The 23,672-nt window shown below is 33.7% G+C and overlaps 2 protein-coding genes across 9 annotated transcripts; one reads left to right on the forward strand and one right to left on the reverse strand.

Annotated features, from left to right (window-relative positions):
- The first annotated feature begins 215 nt into the window (after positions 1 to 215).
- On the forward strand, positions 216 to 4,948 carry LOC114313546 (uncharacterized). Of its 2 annotated transcripts, none has more exons than XM_028259920.2 (3): positions 216 to 543; positions 666 to 1,283; positions 4,474 to 4,948. In XM_028259920.2, the coding sequence occupies exons 1-3, from the start codon at positions 384 to 386 to the stop codon at positions 4,845 to 4,847; spliced, it is 1,152 nt and encodes a 383-aa protein (XP_028115721.2). In that variant the 5' UTR covers positions 216 to 383; the 3' UTR covers positions 4,848 to 4,948. The 2 variants fall into 2 exon arrangements, with proteins under 2 accessions (XP_028115721.2, XP_028115722.2); XM_028259921.2 differs by having other exon boundaries at positions 296 to 508.
- A 1,367-nt stretch (positions 4,949 to 6,315) lies between these two features.
- On the reverse strand, positions 6,316 to 22,281 carry LOC114313544 (uncharacterized). 7 transcript variants are annotated; one of them, XM_082898833.1, is made up of 14 exons: positions 22,006 to 22,281; positions 21,738 to 21,821; positions 20,670 to 20,792; positions 17,320 to 18,234; positions 16,883 to 16,973; positions 16,717 to 16,790; positions 14,926 to 16,018; positions 14,526 to 14,827; positions 11,380 to 11,482; positions 9,456 to 9,606; positions 8,056 to 8,208; positions 7,693 to 7,856; positions 7,483 to 7,559; positions 6,316 to 6,784 (listed from the first exon to the last, which is right to left on the reverse strand). In XM_082898833.1, exons 1-9 carry the CDS (start codon positions 22,045 to 22,047, stop codon positions 11,450 to 11,452), a joined length of 2,757 nt encoding a protein of 918 aa, XP_082754959.1. In that variant the 5' UTR covers positions 22,048 to 22,281; the 3' UTR covers positions 6,316 to 6,784; positions 7,483 to 7,559; positions 7,693 to 7,856; positions 8,056 to 8,208; positions 9,456 to 9,606; positions 11,380 to 11,449. The 7 variants fall into 7 exon arrangements, with proteins under 7 accessions (XP_082754959.1, XP_082754956.1, XP_082754957.1 ...); XM_082898830.1 differs by having other exon boundaries at positions 11,380 to 11,486; XM_082898831.1 differs by having other exon boundaries at positions 6,316 to 6,820; positions 11,380 to 11,486.
- Positions 22,282 to 23,672: the final 1,391 nt, after the last annotated feature.

Raw genomic sequence — 23,672 nt, forward strand, 5'->3', positions numbered from 1 at the left:
AGAGTGCTACATTGTGTGGTTGAGATTTACTGGCAAGTCATATCATTTCCCTAAAGTTTCCTAGAGTGCTACATTGTGTGGTTGAGATTTACTGGCAAGTCATATCAGAAAAATTGATGTGATTTGCCAGTAAATCTCAACCACACAATATAACACTGTAGGAAACTTTAGAAAAAAATCACTCTAAAGGATCCTTGCTCTAAGTACCTACCTCGTAATTTGTCCAAAATAAAATTATGTGCAAGTACAACATTGCTAGGTATTTAAAACCATACTATTTACTACAAGGGTAAGTAAACATTCCTTTTTCTCTTCTTTTATCTTTTTACAATGATCAATCACTGAGAAATTCTCTCTAGCGAGATAAAGAAAAAGTGAGAAAAATGTTGAAGAGACAAGAGACTGTGCTGTCATCGTCGTCTCGCCGTGAAACCGTGCCTGAAAAAAACCACCACCATGCAAAAACCATCGGTTGCTTGTCCGGCATTCTTCGACTCGTCTCCTCCAAGTACCAAAATCGTCACCGTAACCGAATCACTTTCGGTGATTCCTTCCCTTTCTCACACTTCAATTTGTAGTTTTTAAACAATTCAATTGTGAATCGAATGAGAGTGATTGACATTACGATTTTCTTTTTTCTTTTTTTGTCAATTTTGTTTTACAAGGTAGAAAGCATGGAAAGAGCAACGAGCAGGTGAATTCTCCGGCTCCGGTGAAAATCGAAGCTTCTTTGCCGGCGACGATGATGATGCGATGCGATTATAAGAAGACGAATGGGAGTGGAGGAGACAAAATGGTCGATTTTCGGCGGAGATTCTCGTGCGAAGTCCCTCGAAGCCCAACACTTCCACCGGAGATTCGGCGATCGAATTCCGTCAACTCGCCGGAAAACTTCCGAGCTAGTACTCCGCCGCCTCCGGCACTTGTGGCGAGGCTGATGGGGCTGGAGGAGATTCCGGCGGAGGCTGCGATCGCGGAGAAGAGAAAGAAGTTGTTGGGAGCGTTGGAGAAATGTGACGAAGATCTCCAGGCGATTAAGAAAATCATCGAGTCTCTGCGATCTACGGAGGAGCCGGAGCGCCTTCGATCTCAGCCGCCACCGCTCAGCGTAGAGGGCAATGCAGGCGGCGGAGGCGGCGGTGGTGGAGGAGATATAATGAGGAATGTGAAGTGGTGTTCGGAATTTAACGGCGGCGAAGAGCGGAGTCCGATCTCTGTGTTTGATGACTTCACTAAATCACCTTTGAACACCAGTTCCTTCTCAAAAAGACACATTATTAATGGTATGCAATCTTCTTCTTCTTATTTAATTTGTCTTTTTCTTCAATTTTTAAAATATTTTATTATTATTAAGTTTAACATAAATAACAACTTAGGATATCAAACAAAAACCTTCTTTTCTTTCTTTTTCTTTTTTGTTTGTTTTTCTTTTTCTTTTTTTCTTCCAAATACTTTCCTTTGGCACTTGCAAGTTCTAAAAATAAGCACTTTGTTTAGTTTGAAATCCTCTTGAACAAGGGTGGTCAAAGTTTTAATTATTTGGTTAGTTTAATGATCAAAAAGGGTGTCCTTATTAAGATGTGACCAATTTGATTCCCTCTTTCGGTTTCATGTTCCCAAAAAAAAAAAAAAAAATTTGTTTTTGTTTTTGTGTTTTGTCATTTTTCTAGGCTGGTTAAAGTTTTTCAAGCTTGAATAAACATGGGAACAAGCTAACCTAATTTTTTAATACTACACTCAAAATTTTTATATTTATATATCTGACATCATTTGATGGGACTTAAAGTTTGGTTTAATTTTACACTCAAAATTTTTATCCAGAAATATCAATGTATGATTCGAATTCATTTTGTACATAGATCTCCCAACCATGCTCCATCATTCATAGTAAATTTCTTGATAAATTTTCATAATAAGTAGAATTTTTTAATTTTCTCTTTATTAATTTCAATTTTTCATGAAGATGTTCTAGATATTATTTTACAATCATAGAAAGGAAATAAAATAATAAAAAACTGCATACACTGGAATTCAAGTCTCAAACCTAACTCCTTAATCTTAGATGCATGCTAAATAGACATTGCTCAATTGTGCCAACTCTCACATCAACATACCCTTTAAACTACAAGACTCATCAAACTACTCAACCTTTTTTTTTTTTTTTTAAACTAGTCAAGTTTGCTTGCAAGATCATTCAATATCACCTATTAGATAAAAAAATCAAGCTTGATTATATTAGTGAATTTTGTTCTATAAACTATTAGATATCTTGAGTTTGACTCATTAGAAGTTGTTGTTGGCCCAAGAAACACATGACCCAATCTTTATCATATTTTTAGATTCAATAATTTATGAACATGTATTATTATTGTTTGGTTTGAAACCCAACTTAACATACCCGTTATTTGGCTTCACTCAACTTCTTTATCTTTTATATGTTCTTTGGCATATGTTGTTAGTGTGTGTGTATATATATGTGTGTCCTTACATCATAAATATTTAAGTTGCTTTTTGCTTTTTGATTAGATTAGATAAATCAGATCAGACAATCTTTTTTTCTTTTTATGTTAGTCTATGTGTAAAAAAATGCATTAAATATATAAAATAATGTAAAATATATTAAAATATGTTAAATGTCTATTGAAAGGAATATAATATACAAGTCTATGTTTTAGATTCACTTACTAAACCCAGTAATATATTAAGATGATAATTGGTTTACAATTCGAGAATGTTTAATTATTAACCAACCATCTTCTTGACACATTACTGGATCTGGAAAGTTTGTCTAATTTTTAGGCATCTATAGCAATGCTCATATTGAAATTATAACTTTTAATTATTCCTAACAAACACCCAATAAACAGTCATTAACAAGACGAACGAATAACTTTTCATACTATTTTTTCAGATTTTCTTTTTTCAACTTTATAATTTCACGTTCTATAAAATTTTCTTGAGAATTATGTTTCATATAAATATCAAGATGTAGTTATGTTTTAGACATTATGTTTTTCTAAAAATCCATCTAGTGATACCTCCACTCCACTAAAGATCTTTTATTCTAAAAATTCTTTATCTGTATGTTTTAATTCAATCACTGTCATTTGATTATATCTTTTGTGAGTGAATTTAAACAAGGCGACAGGAGAATTTATTTTTATTTTATTTTTAAATCCCTGCAAGCAGTGGACTTGGAGTTCTATAATAAGTACATGTCCTTGAACTGGAGCCAATGTTTTCCACCATTGAGGTAGTCCAGTTGGCAACTATTATTAAAGTTACAAAAGAACATAATTATCAACAATAATCATAGCTATAGCATATTCAGCATGGACCCTCTTAATAAAATGATAAAAAAGTTTTTTTTCTTTTTCTTTTGGTCATTATTATTATTATTAAAGCATTAGAAATTTAAAAAGTAATAGCATATAGCAGTTATTAAATAATATATTTTCTCTCTAGTCCTTCAGTCAAAGATGACTGAAAAGTAGTAATAGAAACAAAGAAAAAGAAAATGCAAAAGAAAAAAGAAGGCACTCACATCGGCTTTAGGTGACAACAACTCCTCCACTTTATCAGGTTTAGGGTCCCCCACCCTATATAATTGTGTAAAAAAATGTTACAAATTCATAATTCATGTCTTACAATTTATTCATAATAACATGACAAGAGAGAGTTATGTCTAGTATGGCTGAATTTGTAATAAAGTTTAAAATTTAACACATAACATGTCATGTTATTGTGAGAAAATTTTGTGAGGCTTAGATTATGAGTTTTTTTCCAACCATGCATATACTTATAATTAGCTATATTCAATACTTTTTTATCTTAAAATTATATTTTGAAAATTACTCTAAAAATAAAATTTATAGACTAAATTTATTGTGAATATGGCTCACTCTGAACTGAATTTGAATCTATAAAACTATACTTCATTTTTAATTGCTTTTTAAGATACTTGTTATTAATGAAACAGATTTGACCTAAATATAAAGGCAAGTAGCTAGCTAATTAGGGCTTAATTCTTAGATAGGTCATGGGTTCAATTTCACTTAAGGGAGTTAAATTAAGGGAGTATAAGTATTTAGGTGCTTTGCCAAGGGTGGAGAGATTTTCTCTCATAGGTGCTAATCTAATAACTAACAACTAACATTTGCTGATTAAAAAAAAAAAAAAGAGTAGCTAGCTAATTAAGCTAGGCCATTAAACAAACAAGTGGATTTATTTTTATTTTTTTAAATCCTAATTCAAAAAATTATTTGATCAGTTTGAAATGCAAAACAACTATTGTTTACAAACTTCTTTTTTCCATCAAAAAATTATGTGCTTGAATTTATTGCTTGTTTATTTTTTCGAATCAATTTTATATCAATGTTAAATGTGACTATATCAATATATAAGCTCGCTCCCAAGCCAAGACATTGATGATATTATTGAACATTAATTAATGTGTTCATTGCAAATAAATAGGTGCAGGAAGACGAACGGTGCAGCAGCAGCAACAAAAGCCACAACCGATGAGAACAAACCCTAGATTCATCAGAAGAGATGTTGATGACTTTGGGATAATAAAGTGTGAGACCGAGGTGGCGTCGCCACCGTACTTATGGAGCAACAAAGTTACCATGAATATGATAGAGAGTGTGGATGAAGTTTGTAGGGACATTGCATGGGGGGAGAAGAGAGAGGTTGGGAGAATAGGGTTGGTTTTACAAGATTACATATGCAAAGATTTGATTGAAGAAATTGTCAAGGAATTAGGAGAATGTTGTAGTAGTAGTAGTTGCATGTTGTATCATTATTCACTACCCCTTGAAGCTTGTAAGAGAAGGCTACCTTTCTAATGTGTCCCTCTTTAAAAGATGGATATTTCTTTCTTGCCCATAATATGAACCCATTTACCCTTTGATTTATATATTCATTTGCTTCATTTCTTTTTTAAAAATTTCTATATAATTGGGTTTGGGTGGAATGTGGTTTTAGATATTTTTTCACTTTCTTTTTTTTTTAATTTATAAATATACTTCAAAATTTATTTTTAATTTTTAAAATTTTATGTGACGCAATTTGCTCAAAATTTATTTTTAATTTTTAAAATTTTATATGACACAATTTGCAATGCATGCAAGGAGATAATTTTAAAGTACAAGTGAATTGGGAATAACATATTTTAATATTCATTCATTCAGCATTTTCTTTTCTTTTCATTTTCTTTATTGTTCATATCTTTTACGTTTTGTATTTTCTTAGCAAATTCAAAATCTAACTGAAGCATTAATATACATAATACTAGCTAAAGTACACATTTCTAAAATCCACCAGGAGACAACCCTTTTTTTTCAACAATGATACATCTCCTTATTTTTGAGCTCTAAATCAGCTATATTGGAAAATCAAAAAATAAAATAAAAAAATAAAGCCAAAACATCATATCATGTGGAACCCACATACACATTAGAGCTCTTAGTTTAGAACTCTCAACCATTGCGCTTTTTTTTTTATGAGAAACCTTTTTACAACAAGATCACACCGAACGCATTTTTGTAAAGTAAATCTTAAATACATGCAATTTTTCATAGATCACATCATATATGAGTAATGTTAGGATATCAAAATTTCTACCAAATATTTTATTAAATGTCTCACATGAAATGAGTCCTACATAAGTGTGGAATTCATATTCATGTGAGACATTTAATAAAATATTTGATAAAAATTTTGAGACCTCTAGCATTTTCCATCATGAATATCAAGTAAGACAAAGTGGATAGTAATCCAACTCAAAATCTCCAAAATTATGATTGGTTCCAAATCTTATATATCATAAATCATGTGTTCAGTAAAATATGAAATAATATTTTTATTTGACTTTAATGTTTATTCAACAGGACATCCAAACTAAAAGGAAAAGGGCCAATTATAGAATGATACACATATAAAGACACCTACTCCTGAAACATGGGAAGCCCTACAAAAATGTCACAAAGCCTCATAACAAATCACACCACAAATATTCATTTAACAAAAAAAAAAAAACCACTTGCATAACCAAAAATAGAATATTCGTAATTTCACTTTTTTTTATAATACAGGCCCTTATAACTAACACCACAAAAATTCATAACCAACAAAGGTGAAGATTAATTGAAGACCATATAATTAATTTGAAGAAGAAAAAAAAATCAGATATTTACTTATTGAATGCCAATTATTGTAAAGCCAATGGTAATACAAAAAGTCCTCTTTTTTGGAAAAGAAAGAATAATAATTATTATTTAAAAAAAAAAAACATGCAAACAAATTGGAATAGGATTCCCACATTACCTTAAATTTTTATAATAATAAGAAATAAAACTATACAACAGAGTTGACAATACAACTATACTATACAATATACACAAAACAACCGATAAATCTCACTCAAATATCATGACCCATGATGACTGATCCTATTGCATCACACAAGTTAATAGCTGCCTAAAAATAGTTAAGAGCATTTTTCATTCTTTCATCATTCCCATTCCTACTTTTCCGGTGTCAAATTGGAACAATTCAATTATGACTACTTATTTATAACTTACTTTGGAAATTCTAATCAACTTTTATTTCGATTAAAGCTACTCCGCCGCTCATCGAAATCACCAAAAAAAAAATTGTCAATGTCAACAAACCTAAAGATTGTCACAAAAAATTGTGGTCATCAGGATATTATCTCTTCAACTCATCAGCTCCAAGAGTTTCAAGGCACTGAGGGAACTTCCTTGTCAAAATTTTAGCATCTCTGAAAAGGAACACAACAGCAGCTTAGCTTCAAAACCTGTGAAACATACTAGTTCTGTGTTTGATTTCAATTTTCTAAATTCAGTTTTTTAAAAACTAAATTTTTTATTTCTCGTATTTTTTTGTTTTTAATAAATATTTTTAAAATTTTAAACATTTTTTTTACTTTTTTACATGCACCTTACTTAGATGTATGTAAAAAGTAAATATTTGTGAAAAAATATTTTAAAAAATTAATAAATATACAAAAATACAAAAAAATATATTGAATTTTCGTATTTCTAGTATTTAGTGAATTTTTTAAAGATTTTTTTCACGAAAATTATGCATTTTAAGTATATTTATGTTAGGTGTGTCTAAAAATTTTTATAAAAAAATGGCTTAAAATATTTATAAAAAAATCAATAAAAACAAAAAAAAAATACGGGAAACAAAAATGTAGAATTTTCTGAAAAGTGTTTTCAAAAAACTAGAAACAAACATAGTGAATCTAAATGCTGAAATCTTAGGGCTTTGTTTGGAAAAGTTACCATTCAAAATGTTTGCAAGAAGGGAAATAGTAACCAAGTTTCTAAAAAGGTGAGCTTAACCCCCTCAATCATGCAAATGAAATTCAGTAGTCAACTTCAAGGATCACTGTTTGAATTGTGAAACGAGCCCCTATTCAACAGATCTACTTGTCAAGGAAGCATTGCTTACCACTTCTCTTCATAGCAGAAGAAGTTGAACAAACAAGTGATATTTGTCTAAAACAATTCCATGGATCAACCCAATACCTGAACATGTAACAAATACATCAAATAAATAACTTTAAAATGTTTCATTAGATTGCTTTTCCTCAAAAAAAAATATATATATATACATATAATAAGCATCTAACGGTACAGTATAAAATAGTTATACACATACACCATAAGCGGCTACAGAAGGAGAAAGATTCATATTTCTTCACTCATTGCCATGGAATCCGGAAAATCCAAAATCTTGATTCTGGGCAAAGAAGAGGAATGCCTATTCTCCATGAAAGGAAGAAGCTTTCCAGAATGTAAGCTGTTTATGATCCAGCTAGCAGGCTGCATTAAGTAATCAATAAAGACTAAGAATACATAAAATTGAAAATTGAAGGCACAGAAAAGACAGATTATTCGGCCGCTATCTTATTTATGGCCTAACAAGCAATAGACCATTTTTTTTCTCAACACTCTGGGAGTTTGATATTATCTTTAGTCAGCTAAGCTATTTAGAGAGAGAATGGTTATTGAAAGCACCAACCATCATTGGTATCTTGCCCTCTGAAGCACAATGCTTCAAGTGACGCGAAACCCTGCTCTCATCCTCGGCAACAATAACCCCTGCAGAAATCTTCTCAGCATTAAGATTCTGGACCAACAACTGAAGGGTTTTGAACACCTTGCCACCTCCATGCTGGCAGTCAACAAAGAACAAGGACTACGTGAGACTATAATCACAAACATATAGGCACAATCAGATGAACTAGCAGTCTAAAGCCTAGGCTGAGCGATCAAATGAAGTTAGTGTTAATGTGGGAGAAATTATTCAATGTTCAAGTCCAGGGGTGCTCCAAGTTATAGTAATTGGTAAAAACTGTAGGACCTGTTACTTTTGTGTTGGAGTTTTAGGAGACAATGTGCAAGGTGTCAATTAATAAATGACATGGAGCACTGAATAATTTCTTTTAATGTGGACACTGATATGGTTGCTAACCATCTGTTGTTAACTTGGAAGTCATTTCCAAGAAACAAAATACTTTGGAAGAATAAAATTGGTGAATATGCATTTTATGTAACATACGCACACAAAAAACACTTCAGGTCAACTTCATGAACCAGATTATTTCATCAAGGTTGAGTATTTCCGACTGGCTCTCGCTGAAAACTTCTGAAACATTTCTGCCAAGGGGCTTATGGAAGATGGTGGCAGGGTAGGCAATTTTCCATGAGCCTCAGGAACCACAAAGTGGTGGAAAGGGAATCTACCCTATTGATTTATCATTGTACTAAGGGATTCACAAAACATAAACAATCCCAAAAGCATTCCCAACTGGTACAAAAACTGAGCATCGTCTTCACCTTCATGATCAAATTTCTCTATCAGTCTGACCTCTGAACAAGCATGCGAGATTAAATCTCACATCTAGACAGAGTAATATCAATTGAAAGCCCAATTGTATATTACATTACACCAAATAATGTATGTATCCCATTTATTGCTTAATTTTGTTCTATCTGTAGTCTGTAGATTGGAAAAATACTACTGTTATGTGTCCCAATGTGGTACTTGTTTACAGCTTTGAGTGTTGTTGAGGACTCCTTGTCCCCTCATTGTACCTTTTTCTTCTCTAATAAAATTAATTTTTGTTGCTGATCAAAAATTAATGTAATTAGTGTAGTACTGAAATTTGAAATTGGAAACTATTCTGTACCACAGGATAACCACTTCCAAAGATCAATAAACCAGTGTAGTATTGCAATTTGAAATCATTACTCTACCACTATTAGTAGCACGTGAAACGATATCCACAGAAGCCTGCAAGAACTGCTGGAGAGATGATCACAAAATAGATACAAATCATAATAGTCGAGGAGAATATTAATGGGTCTTAAAGTGGCAAACTCTCTCCAAAATATCAATATTAAAAACAAGTACTCTACCTTCACAACTTTTGATAGTCTGGTGCAGAAACTGTGCTTCCCGTGAAGCAAGATACCTACTCCGTCAAATATATAATTGTGGTTATTGCAACATAGTGGCCTACCTATTCTGGTGCACTTTTCACCAACATGATTTGATATAATCATATATCTGCCAAATAAATTATTTTAGAAGCATAAGACTGTGTTTAAAATTTCTTTTACGGATTACTTGCATTAGTGCAGAAAATTCACAGATAAAAAATAAAATAAAAGAAAACCCTTTCATATATTAACAATTATGGTATCAGGCCAGGACAGAACATGCTATGCACAAATCATTTCATGGTAATACTGAGCTTCCAAAATATATTAAATTACTTAGAGGCCTATTTCATTTCATATATAGTAAATTATGAGGACCTTACGATGATATATATTGCAGTTTCAAAGCAATAGAAAACTGCATGTTATCACAATTATTCTTCCAACTGGTCTAACAAATTATATTTGTTTAGACAACATAATTAAAACTAGAAACAACATTGCTGCAGGAACAAGAAGAATGAGGGGAAGAACCTATTCACAAGTCATTAGCTTTTAGCGTAGGGTGCTTTTAGTAATTTTTCTAGATAGGGCTATTTGTTTTGTTGCAGGTCTTCTGTATCTTATAGCCTTCATTAGGATTACTTAAGTAATTGTAGGAGCTTAGAAAGTCAGATTTGCCAGAAAATTTCATTTAATTTGTTCAAAAACTATGTAAGCTGTTGGTTGCAATCCAACCTATAATTTGTTCAAAAACTACTTATTTTGCTGGAATTGAAATCATATATTGCTCTATATTAGTGGGACAATTTTTTGAAGATTAAACAACACCAACCTCCCCTAACAAATCGATAAATTATAGTGAGAATCTAAGTTTATTAATACAAACCAAGTTTACTAAGATTGTGGTATCATCTCAATTACTTGGATATATTTTCTCATAACTAAATAATTCCTTGTAAGATTTTGAATCAAAGTTAGTCAAACAATCCACCACCAGTACAGATAATGCACTCGAAATCAAAATTGATTGTTGGGTGAAAAAGCTGGAGATCAGATTCCAAAGAATAGAGTTCTAAAAAAAAAAAAAGATTCCAAAGAACATAGAAAAAGCTCATCTGTTTGGCTTTAGCTTGGGGTCTGTTGCTCTATTAGGGGTCATTGTATTCTTATTATCTCTGTCTACATTTTTATTTGAATTTTAGCAGGTCATGTTAATATGTTGGTACTGTTTCAGGGATTTGAAAAATATCTAAGAATATTTTACTTCAAATTGATGAGCTGGACCTTATTGAAAGCAGTTTTTAAACTACAGTATCAAAGGGTCAAGTTATTTGGGGAAAAAAAATGACTTCAAACCCACATGATGAGAGTTTTGAGTACAAAAAAGCAATTTAAACAGATTTATCTGAATTCTATCTTTATTCTACCCATTGCTTAGTTTTGAGCCTTGTAGCTCATGAATTTTTCAAGCCTTTCTCCCAAAATTGCAAAAATCTTAACCAAGACCAGACTTTGCAAGTTTGAGCTTGAGATCCAAAATATCCCCAGTTCACTACTACCTATAGCCATTGAATTCTTACACATACTAAATGAAAATATCATATCTGAGCAACCATTATCTGTACTTCTCATTTATTGTTTACTAATATCATGGATTAGCAAAAGCCGTGGAATGAAAATTACCTTTCCCCGTGTTCTATCTATCTTTCTTCTGAAATCACAAACACTTGAGTACAGGCCAATCAGAGTCAATATTTCAACTTAGACTACTTTGCAGTCAATAGAAGACAGTAGAATTAAAGAATTCCAGCAACAAGATGAAAGAAAGTTAAACACAAATCAGCAGGCTAAAAAGCACCAGTGATATGAATGGAAGTTAAATATATGCAAGACATACTTGTCACGCGGTAAGGCATAACCAGCTGCTACTGAATCAATAAGCCAATTAACATTAAGTATGTAGGAATTTACTGCGCAGCCATACAAGAACTTGGTCGTTTCTAGCTGGGAAAAGAGGAAAATATCAAATTCAAAATTAGGCATCCGCAACCCAAATAAAAACTAAGAATAATATAAGCAAACCAACTGTGCAAAGAAGGGAGAACACAACATAAATAGATGTAAAGCGGTTTGATAATGATAATGTAAAGCAGTATAACCAAAAATCATAGATTTAATATCCATAAACAGAAAAGAATTTATTACTTTCAAAGTCATTAAAGTTGAATCTCAACTTGAAGTTCAACATATTTCTTCCTCCTTTTTTTTTTTTTTTTTGTTGATAATCGAGAACCCATCCTAGGCAGGGACCTTTGGACCACCCCAAGAAGGTAAATTTGAGGTTTAGAGGCCACCCCCTAAGCCAGTGAACCGGGCAAACAGGAGGGAATTCGAACCCTCATCAATAATGTTGTTCAACATCTTCTATGATTCAGTTAAACATATTTGATTATTTTACCTGAGTCGTTGACAAATTCACTCAATTTTCACATTGACAAAAGTTACAATCACTGACAAAGTCAGTAAATTTACATAAGATAACCAAACATTTATAGTCATACAGCCGAATCATTGCTACAGATTTGTGATAATGTACATTACAGGTAATTGATTGATATAGGATGATTGTGAAGAAAACTCTACAAAATACAAAGTACAAACAGTGACCCCAAAAACAATGTAGGTCAGCAGCTAAGAGCCTTATTTAGGCTGTTTCTAGTTGGTTTTAGCAGCCAAATGGGGCAATAGAAGGGGCAGGGATCTGCTAGTAGTTAGGTGGAAAGAAAGTAGTGGGGAAGTTAAGGTGATGGGAACAATAACAAGAAAAGAGTTGGTTTGGTGTTTTTTTGCGTATTACACTTGATCAATGAGCGAAGAGTTGGAGTGCTCGTCAAAAAATTGCATGAAGAATTGGAGCATTTACGTACGATTTTAAGAGTACAATAAGGGCTAATCAGAACTGGCTATGAGGTTTAAGGGCTAGTATTTTAGGCATAAAGAAAGTAGTGGGGCAGTTTGGGTGATGTGATCAGTAACCAAGAATAGAGTTGGCTTGATGTTATTTCTGCATTACACTTGATCAATGAGTGAAGAGTTGGCATATGTAAATACGATTTAAGAGTGCAATAAGGGCTTCTCAGACCTGGCTATGAGCTTTAAAGGCTTTAAAATTGCAGAAGGTTGACAAGAGGAAAAAAAAGACAAGTACAGGCATCATACATAGAGAGAATTTTTTGATCAGCATCATACATGGAGTTAGAATTGCATTACACAGTTCCAAGAAAGCTTCGAAAGTTTCAATGAAACCTCTTAAACATGCTCTCCATTATATTAGAACCTTCGTATGGTTTACAAAGATTTCTATGAACCCTTAACTCTAAGAGCATGCCAAACTTTGTAGTCGGTTCCCTCTTTGATGTAACACTTCCTTGAGTTCATATAGGCGGCACCTTCCCCTCCCAGTTGGACAAAACTCAACCTCCAGTTTTAAAATGTTGAAATATAAAAATCCACAAGCTTTAAAAGTGCATCTATTGTTTGCTATGAAAATTCTCGAGTTGAGACTGCTTTTTCTGCTTCAATAGAAATTGAAAAGCAGAACAATGCAACCTTCTTAACTATGAAGTTGAATTTTCCAGATTGACAAAATCAATTGGAGTAGAAGACACATCTCTTCATTGAATTTGAAGTCTGTTTGAGATGCTCTCACTTGTAACAGAAATCTAGTTACTCACTTAACCTCTTCTTTTATTATAATATCTTCACATAATTCGACCTTGGCCCCTTGGCCTCCTCTCTAATATCAAGAACTGGTTGCGACTAACTTCTCGTGGCCACTTAGATTAGATCTATTGTGTGTGAGACCCTATGCAAGGGAGAGAATCTCATTAGGAAACTCTTCTAAGTTGTAGCTCTACGTGAGAGAACTTCAATAGCAAACTAGTAACCTTTAAAGGCATATCAAATTCAGAACCAACAGCAAAATCTCCAAAATTTCAGTTCAGCACAAGTGTCGTCTAATTGTTTGCTATCGACTTTAACTACTTCAAGGACAATACATAAGCTACTTGAGGTATTGTTGAATCTGTAATTGGAGCTTTCTTGACCTTGATAATCTGGTCCTTCAAACTTCGGTAAGATATTGATTCCTTTCCTTCACTTGTAACTCCAATTGTGCACCATTTTAATCTTCAACAAAAATCTCCAGCTGTAACACTTGTATTTAAATGAAATATTCATATATATGACATAAATAATCAAATTAAACCAAACTAAGCCTTATGTTCCAATCAAGTGAGATTGGATACATGAACCCTTTTTTGCCATTTTCCTTTGTCAAGGGCTATATGCTCATTTAAATTAAATAAATTCGTATAATTTTTTACTATCTCCTTCCATGTTAATTTAGGTCTTTTCTTCCCCCTAACATTTTCATTTATGGTGATCATAACACTTACATCTTCATTGTACATGACCAAACCATCTTACTTGTTCTCTCTCAATTTATCTTCATCGGTACTACTACTACCATTTCACGAATATATTTATTTTAATTTTGTACTTCCTGGTTTTACAGTTACCATGCATCCATCTAAGCATCTTCACCTTAAGCACATTCACTTTATGAAGGTATTGTTTCTTAGTTGCCTAACATTATGTTTTGTACAACATCATTGGCCTGATAAATGTGCTATTAAAAAATTTACTTTTATTAGTATACATCGATCACATAACAAGCAAAGATCAACTAAAAACACATCTGGTGTGCAGAACACATGAGAACAGTCCGGTAGCACTTTTGCTAGTTTAGAACCTTTTCTTTCTCGCACCCATCAAGAAAACAAAATAGAAAAAAAAAATGCATAGATTAAACCATTTATGTAACTTCATTTGTTCGCAACAACAAACCTTAATCAATCTAGCTTAAGAATGATACTTACATTACTCCATACAAGTAGAGTAAGTCAACATAAATAGATAAGGAAGCAGAGTAGTAACAGGAAAAGATGAGTATTTGTAGCTTTAACTTTTTAAGTAACAAACCTTTCTGAAACACAGAACTATGGGAAGCTTCTGTAGTTTTAATTTTGAGCTTCTCTTTCCCCTCAAATTTGGAGGAGATGGAATGTCAGCAAGAACTACACCACCATGTTTCCTAATTAGGCCCTCGGTTTCCTTTTCCTTTTGTCTAGGAAAACCTGTAAGCAAGAATTCTATATCTCGGAATATCAGTCTGTTAATGATCTGGGCAAGACAATTTGTTTGACTCTTTTTTACTTCTTGAAGTGTAGACTTAAACTTTGGGTTGGAATGTCTCAATCTTTTACCAGCTCTTGTAGTTGAGCCTGCAGATTTAAACAATAAACCATATTAGGTATAATATAAGTTTCAGAAATGTATTAAAATTTAGAGGTCCAATACAGCATCAGCATTTAAGGCTTACAATCTCTGTGTGAAGATTGCATCTTTCGGAGATCCTTCTTCTGTGGAAGCTGAATTTCAGTGTCTGAGAAACGGACTCGTTTTCTTGCTGGAACCTCAGCATCACAAGCAATTTTGCATTTAAGCTGCTCTTTTTTAAGGTTCTTGCTCTGTGGAAGCTTAGAATCACTCTTTTGTTTTGCAGAATGTTCTGGATTTTCTTCTCCACTGAAATGATTTACAAACTCTTTAGGAGCCTGAAAACGGCTACGCTTCCCCCGGCTTAAAATAAGAGGTGAGCACCTAGCTTTCTCCATGTGAACCTGCAACTCAGTCACATCTTTTGCAGTCTCATCATTGTTTCTCTTCTGATTCATCAAATCTGTGACTGGATTCTGCACAACTAAAGTTTCATAATTTCCTTCCATTTCTCTAGCGGTACTACATTTACGTATGAAATCCAAAGATGGTTGTCCTGTTGAACCCCTCTTACAGCCCATATTTTGCTTAGCAGAAAGCAATCCTGAACTGTATTCTGACGGGAATGAGCGATTACAATAAATATTATCCCTCTCCCCAAAGGCACTGCGGTGAGGCAATACCATGCTATAAGTTTTAAGTGAGGTCAACTGCTTGCGAACGGTGCACTTAGAACCTTCACCATTAATTATAGAGACAGCTTGCCTTTCCTCATGTACAAATTCTGGATTCAAACATGAGGTTCTCTGCAAATTCAAGTTAGAATATTCTGATGCAGGCCTGAGGCACTTTCCAGCATCAACTTCATCATTTGGATTCTCAGCAAGAGTAGAACAGGCATTTTCTGAAGAAATACTGCATGGAACAACAGAACAAAGAGGATCGACCAAGGATAAACTACAAGATCTCATGACATCCTGAGAAAACAATATACCCTCATCATCCCTGTTATGTAAATCTTTAGGTATGCTTGATTGAGAAGCCATGTGAGACCCTTTATCCTGGTCCTGCACAAATGAATTTTCATCTTGGGCAATATCAGCTGATTCCGATAGATAGCTTGTCTCGCCAACCAAAAATTTGGGAATGCTTTTAGCATTATCATGTTCCGCCAACGCATGAACATTTATTTCCTTCTGTGGAACAAAAGAAAATTAACTAACTTAAAGAAATTATTACATAACCAACGAGGATAGCAACCTGAAATTGATAATCACAAACATGTTGTCCAGTTGTAGTGCTCCACACCAAGTTTATGGAAGACATAAGGTAAGGATGGGGTTTATAAGTGAAAGGCGGTGTTCTGAATGTAAGACTAGAAGTTCAATATCATGGACATTTGGAAGTTACATAGAAAACTAGTAAAATTAAAACAATCTTATGGCAAGTTAATAACAGAGCATGCAAAAGGATGTTGTAAAGATTCAGAAACCTAAGACAACGAGAAAAAAGAAAGTTCACAAATTTTCAATGTAAACCTTTCAAGAATGGCTGAATACACTTCAAATTTCAGATGTTGTCATGAGGTAGAAAAGAATATTTCAAAAAATATAATAATAATAATGATGGAATAAAACTGGGGGAGGTTCAATATTTCAACAACAATACAGAGGTTTTGCCTCCTATACTGCAATTTGAGAAAAATAACAATAATAAAGAGCACCTTAACATGAGAAACTGAGACTTTTTTCTCTCTAAATTACACAATCAATGGTGTTATCAAGCTTTTTGTTACCATTGAAGTGAATAATATCCCTTTAAGAACAGCATGATACACAGACAGAAGCACGGAAGGAAATATTAACAGAGAGATTTATTGGAAAGCAACATCCACCTTCCACATCCAACCGCCCATCCAGCGGCTCTGAAATCTGTCAGAGCTTACAATTGTTAGGTTATCATCTCTTTCTGCAAGAAGAAAATAAAATGACAAGATAAGCATAGATCACCATGCATCAAACGGGGAGAAGGAAAGAGCCACATGGAAACAGAAATATCACCATTATTCACATTATTCCAAGCGTGAGGAGGACAGTTCAAATTTGTTTGAGGCTGAAATGAAGTCATGTTCTCCATGGCAAAGTCAACTCCCTGCAATCCAAGCAAGCTTCATTGGTGTCCCAAGGTTTACTTATCAAACTAAAAAGCAACAGAATCTTCTACTAATTAGATACAATCTACATTCATCAATGAGGGCTGCAGAGGCATACATGAGAATCTAATTGAGAGATTTGTCTAACAAATTCTTGAACTAGTATGCATTTGCTTGTAGGGCTAGAGGGAAGGGGATGATTGAGAAAACCTTGTATTTTAAACGAAAAACGACCTTAAAATTTCATTTACACTTAACACTTATCAAAGAAAAAAATCATTTACACTTGGTTCAGCTGATATACAGAGAAGACACCGAAATATTAAAGAAAATGAACTTCAATACCTCTTTTGCCTTTGTTGTTGCTGGAACATCAGAATTTGCCGTGAGTGACAAATGCACCATGGAGTCATTGTGAGCTGCCACAACAAAGGTCTCTAAACCAAAAGTTGGATCATCTATAAGATTCCTTTGCCTGTCAAAATCAAGAACTTCTATTGGTAAATCTTTTCCTTCATGTTTTGCCATGTCCAAAATATCTGTTGACTGTTGTTTTACAGATATATCATCACAATCAACTTTTGGAGTACCCTGGCCCTCATCACATCCATAATGATTTTCTGAACTGGGTGTATCTTTAACTTGAGATATGGTTGAAGCACAAGCACACAGATCATCAAGATTACTAACAGATAAGCCCACATCGTCAAATGCATCTGCCATATCGGATTCATCCAAGTCTGATAGAAAATCCATTTCATCAATATCCTCAGTGGGGCAGTGGAAGCCGTCTTCCAAACCCTCCAAGCGTGCTTGCTTCACTCGAAGGGCAATTTCAAGTACAGCTGCAGCTGCCAATGATTTTGTGGATGGTGAACTCTTTACCATGTCATGTATGATTAGTGCTTCAGATGCCGCAATCGAGAGTTCAACAGATTCATTGATATCAGAAACTTTGAGATATCCAGCATTTTCTTCATTATTTATCGTGACATCCTTGTCCTTTGCAGGAGATTGAGGACAAACATGGTCAGATGTTTCCTGCTGGGAAGTCAAAGGAGGCATATTTACCACATCAACATTATAACCCACTCTGAATTGATTCTCCATCTCTTCTTGACCTGCTGATGACACTTCAGTTTGATGCACTGATAGAACATTATTAGAGGATGTCCTCCCTGCTTGGGACGTATCCAAAAGTGAACTTGGTGTATGCTGTGAAATACCATCTGGTGATAGATGCAGATGAAAATGTACCACCTGCTGGAGATAAGCAACAGCATGAAATAGATGGAGGCCAGGTTCTGATTTGACAATAGAAACACCTAGTTCTCTAAGACACATACAGAAATGAACTAGTCACGAGAAAAGAAAAAAAGAAAAAATATTATGTTACATAAATTGTGCCTTCATTACCCCAAAACTTCGAGATCAGCAGCAGTGTATGGGAAAAAGATTGAAGGAGGCTGGGGAAACTGACACTCTGAAGGCTTCAAAAGTCAATCTTGTCATATCTTCTTGGAAATCTGGGGGCACTGCTATCTAAGCCACACGTAGGAATGGAAATTTGGCCCACTAATCGAGGTTCCCCACCCCACAAAAGGAATAATTTGGGAGGCATCCAATTGGAATCAGGAGGGTATGGAGAGAATAATGTGAATCTGATTCAGGTTTGGGGTATGGTTGGGAGTAGATGCCGCTCTCTGATTGCCCCATTTATATACTTGTGAAAAAATTAATCTACATTTTTTTATAAACATCAAAATTTTATTTAAAAAACAAGAAGAAGAAGATACAAGAGGAGGAGAATGAGAGGTCCACCAAAAAAAATGATAAAATTATACCCAAAATTACATCTCACACATAACTCTCCAATCTCTACAAATCAAAAGCAAAGGAATCTCCCTAAAAGAGAAAACAGTGACACCCAAAAGTAAAATAAGTAACAAATTCTCTTCTATAACTCTCCCAAATCATTTAACTTATCATCAAATATTCTTGTGATTCCTTCGGACTAAAAGGAGGAGACACTGACACCATTGTTTTCCTCTCGATCAACTGTAGGGAAGGTATGTAGATTGATAAAGATGCTTTATGAGTTAAAGCAATCTCATAGATCTTGGTTTGACAGGTTGCTCAATGCCATGTTCAGGTTCGAATATAGGTGAAGTCATGTAGGCCTATTTTACATAGACTCCAGTACAAGTATTGAGTATGGGTGCATGTCCAACCATCAGACCTTTGTAAAACTAGATCTTTGGATATTAGGATATGTATCCAAAAGGGTAAGAGTATGGGGACATGTCCTGACCACATATACATTGCATATTATATAATATTTTTAGATAAAATGATGTAAATTATTTTGTTACCTGAAATTAAATAGAATTTGAAAATATATATATATATATATATGTGAAATTTCTCTCTCCCATCAGTATGAGAGGCAATAAATATTTATTTACTAGCAAATTTGAGCTTCATCTTGTTCAAACATCGTACAAAAAATTAGAGGATCCAAGTGTCTAAATTGTGTCAGACACATTTTCTACACCCTCACCCTTGTCATATCATATCTGATGGACACCAGTATTGTAGGGAAAATAGAAGAGACTAAGTAACAATGATGCAGATCATACTGTTTTCATCATGCAAGATAGTGATAAGATGAGCTCTTATCTTATGTGTGGATGGTATAGTGATGGTAGAGAATGATGTGGACATCGTGTCCCCATCATGGATTTAAAAACCAGCCGAGTCATAGCATAACAGCCGATTCAAACAGGAATTTGGGAATGCTGAGTTGAATACACCCCGCTTTACCGAGGTGCAATCAAAATCACTACAGAGCAAGTCGAGTCAATACGCACCGACAAAAACTGGATTTCCAAAGAGGTGGAGCACCTTGCAGCTTTTCAAAACAGATTTCCATGTGGTGCTTTGGAGTTATCCTTGCAGCTTCAACTACATTTTAGTGCATGAGTGGCCTATTTAAAGAGGTGGAGCACCTCAAGTCCCTTTGATTGGCCGGCTTGGGACTGCGGTATTTTGCATAGAAACAAAGAAATGAAGAGGTTTTTAATTGACTTGTGATGACTCAGCCCTTTTCTACTTGATGTGGGAATGCTACCACATAAGAATGCAAAACAGAGCCCACATTTTCATTATTGAGCATGTTAAGTGCTGATCAATTCATCTATTGCATGCCACATGTCCAATTTTTGTGTTAACATTAATTTTCTTGATTCGTACAAGCAGCAAAAAAATTTAGATACCACAAGATTGATTAAAATAGGACAAACTAAGATTAAAATAATCTGAACAAGCATACAACACTCGATATTCCCAATACCGTTACACCGTCACTAATAACACTATTTAGAACTTTGATCACCAAACTCACAACGACGTGTGGACCTGTGGGAGGGAGAATGTCACATCCCGTCCCACATCAGTTAGGTAGGAAAAGTTTATGGACTATAAAATTGAGTTCACATCCCTTCCAAGTAACGACACATTTTAAAACCATGAGAGCCTAGCCCAAAGTGAAAAATATCCTTATGGTTCAAGATGGGCACGTTACAAATGCAGTTTAAGTAAGAACAAAATCTGTGTATACACACACAGGCACAAATATTTTTTTATCAAGAAGCAAAAAATTATACACCAACGTATCCTGCTTTCTAATAACTTACATTTTCAGAAGATTGAGCCAAACTAGCAGGTGAATTGTCTTCCCCAGATAAGAACAGGTGGCAGCTATTATATCTACCTTCATTCCTTGATGACAGATTCACATCTTTTCCAGTGCTGATGTTCTGTTGAAAAAATGACAATTCCAATTCATTGAAATGTGAAAAGTCCATTACTATATACTTTTCTCAAAAAGAAATAACAAAAAATAAAGAAAAAGTAAAGAAATCTTTTGATAATCTGCAGTGCCCATAGTAAAAACAGCAAATGCCATGCAACATTGCTACATTGGTATGAAATCATGATAATTCTCATGGTTACTAAATTACCATAAATAAATACATAAACAAAACTCCAAGGTACTTACTCGATCCCAAATGCATGACACTGCCAGTTGTGCAAATTCTTGCATTAAACAAAAGTCCAAAAAAATTACCAACTATCCCTCAATCTCTATAATAAAAGACAATATTGTGACAAGCTCAGGTCCTGAAAACACACTAGATAGGCATTGATTACTGAATAGAACTTGACTTGTACTCTAATGGGAGATTGAGAATTGTAAATCAATAGAACTGAAACTTGTATCACCAACTCATGCACCAAAAGATCATTAGAGAACATCCAACTGTATACTAAGATAGTAAAGTTGAATTTTGTAATAAGGCAATAAGGTTGAATATGGAGAGATAATAGAGACAAAAAAAAAGAAAAGAAAGAACACAAAGGTTTAAAATGGTTCGGCCAAGATTGACCTACATCCACACACAAAACCCTAGGGGACTACATCTTTTATTCACTCAACTCGATACTCTTGTTTACAATCAAATCCATTCGCTTAAGGAATTAAAATAAATCAAAGATACAAAATAATCATAACATGTACAAATCATGAGATCTTCATAAATTATGATATAATATTATTTCCAACAAGTTACACATAAACTTAGCCTGAAAACTACATATACTGAGGAGAAAACAGGACTTTCTGGTGCCAAACAAGACAAGTTATTTATCTTATCTACTTCTGAAATCATAATACGGATGATAGTAAAAAAAAAAATACAAACCGTGAATTGTTGCTCGGGAGTAGTTTGCTCATCGAATGGCTCAACATGGTGTTGTTGGAGCCAAGCAGGACACCAAGCTACCTCCTGTGACAATCAAACAATCGATTCAACTCCAAAATTATATATATTTATTGCTTGCTTTGAGTGAATATTTACAAGCTAGAACTCAGTATCTTCACCAAATCTAATCAATGTTGAATCCATAGATAGATAGATAGATAGATAGATAGATAGATAGAGGTGTTTGAATTGAATGCAAAAGAATTACCTCCGAGAACTGAGGAGGACGAAACCCTAATAACCTCCCCATGGAAGAATTACCTCCTCAGAGAGGACTCAGACGAGACCTTCGCGCCAAAACCACATTCGAGATTTGTCTTGTGTGTGCGGAGTGCTTGGCACCATACCAATTATTTTGCACTCTATTTTTTCAAATCCTTATTTATAAATTATAAAATCTTTAAAATTTCTTTTTTCTTCTTAAATAATACAAAAATTATTCTTATAAAAATATTTCATCCATTAAAATGCACACCCCAACACCCTCCACACCCCCAAAACCCTAACAAAATTCACAATGATGGAACCTCTCAAAATCAGTAGAAAAAAATTTGTGATGATGAAGAAGTTTCTTCGTTGTTTTATTACAGGATTTGCCAACCTGTTTGATTTCTTTTTATTACCTCTTTTCACACACACAACATAATCATCTTTCATACTTCTCTGATTGGTTTTCTATCATTCATCTATAGCCTTACTGTACTTGTATGGTCTCTATATGAGCAAAATTGGACAGGATTTCATCCCCGATCGACCCTCAGGAAAACCGGTCGATCGACTACCCAAGAGTGATCCAACCTCCTTTGTTTGCCTGCTTCTGCAGCTACTACTTAGGTTATTTGTTTCCGAACAAATAAGAAATATTCGATTATCTATTCACAAACAAATAAACAATGTTTGGAATTGTGTTCTTGAATTTTCATCATATGTTCAGTAGTTCAGTTCTGAAAAAATGACAAATAGTTTCTCTTTTTTTTACCATTTTTTTTTAAAGAAACTTACATTTATAAGGCTAATCTCCTCTGAGTTAAGAATACTATCAAAGCTATGAACCTCTTATGAGTTTTTATTGTTGTACTCCTCTCGTCTCATGAAGTTATGGTTGTCGAACAAACTTCTACTCATTGTCATTGTCGGAGAAGTGTATGTATTCAAATGGTTGCCACTGCTGCCACCAGAATATTGCCGCCAAAGAGTTTTCAAAGTTTTGAAGGTGGGATTTGAAAAAGATTGGATGGGTTGTGATGGATGTGGGTGGTCTCATAAATCCTAAATCATGATGTAGTGAGTGTGTGTACTTAATTGTGCGATGAAAATGTCTTAAAATTATTGATATCCTTATGAATAATTTCATTTGAAGTTATTATTATAATAATAAAAAAAACTAAAAAATAGGTAGTTCAAAATAATTGATTGAGTTATAATAGCGGCACCCGTGTATGCGCGCAAGGGCACGCTGGTTTCCTTTGCTTTATTTTATGTAGATACTTTTTTTGACTTGAAAAAAATTAAATTAAATTTAAATTAAAAAAAAAATTTAAAAATCAAAAATTATTTAAAAATAAATTAAAGTCCAATGATTCAAAAAAATTTATACAATTAAAAAAAGTCATTCTTATTCCTCAACAAAAAAATAAATAATAATAATTCTTAAAAGTAATTTTTCTTACCTCATAAAAAATCAATTTTAAAAAATCAATTTGCAAAGAAGGCCTTTAGAAAATGTTTGGAAAGTTAATTTTTTGACTAAAAACATCCAAAAATAAAAAATAAAAATAAAAAATCACTAAGTAGACGACAAGAGTAATACGGTTTGGGTCAGGCGGGTATAAGATTTGGGTCTGATTTTACCTTTGGGGCTAGGTTTGGAAAAGA

Source organism: Camellia sinensis, chromosome 12, assembly GCF_055761805.1.
Source record: "Camellia sinensis isolate YWXY chromosome 12, ASM5576180v1, whole genome shotgun sequence".
In the NCBI taxonomy this organism is placed as follows: Eukaryota; Viridiplantae; Streptophyta; class Magnoliopsida; order Ericales; family Theaceae; genus Camellia; species Camellia sinensis.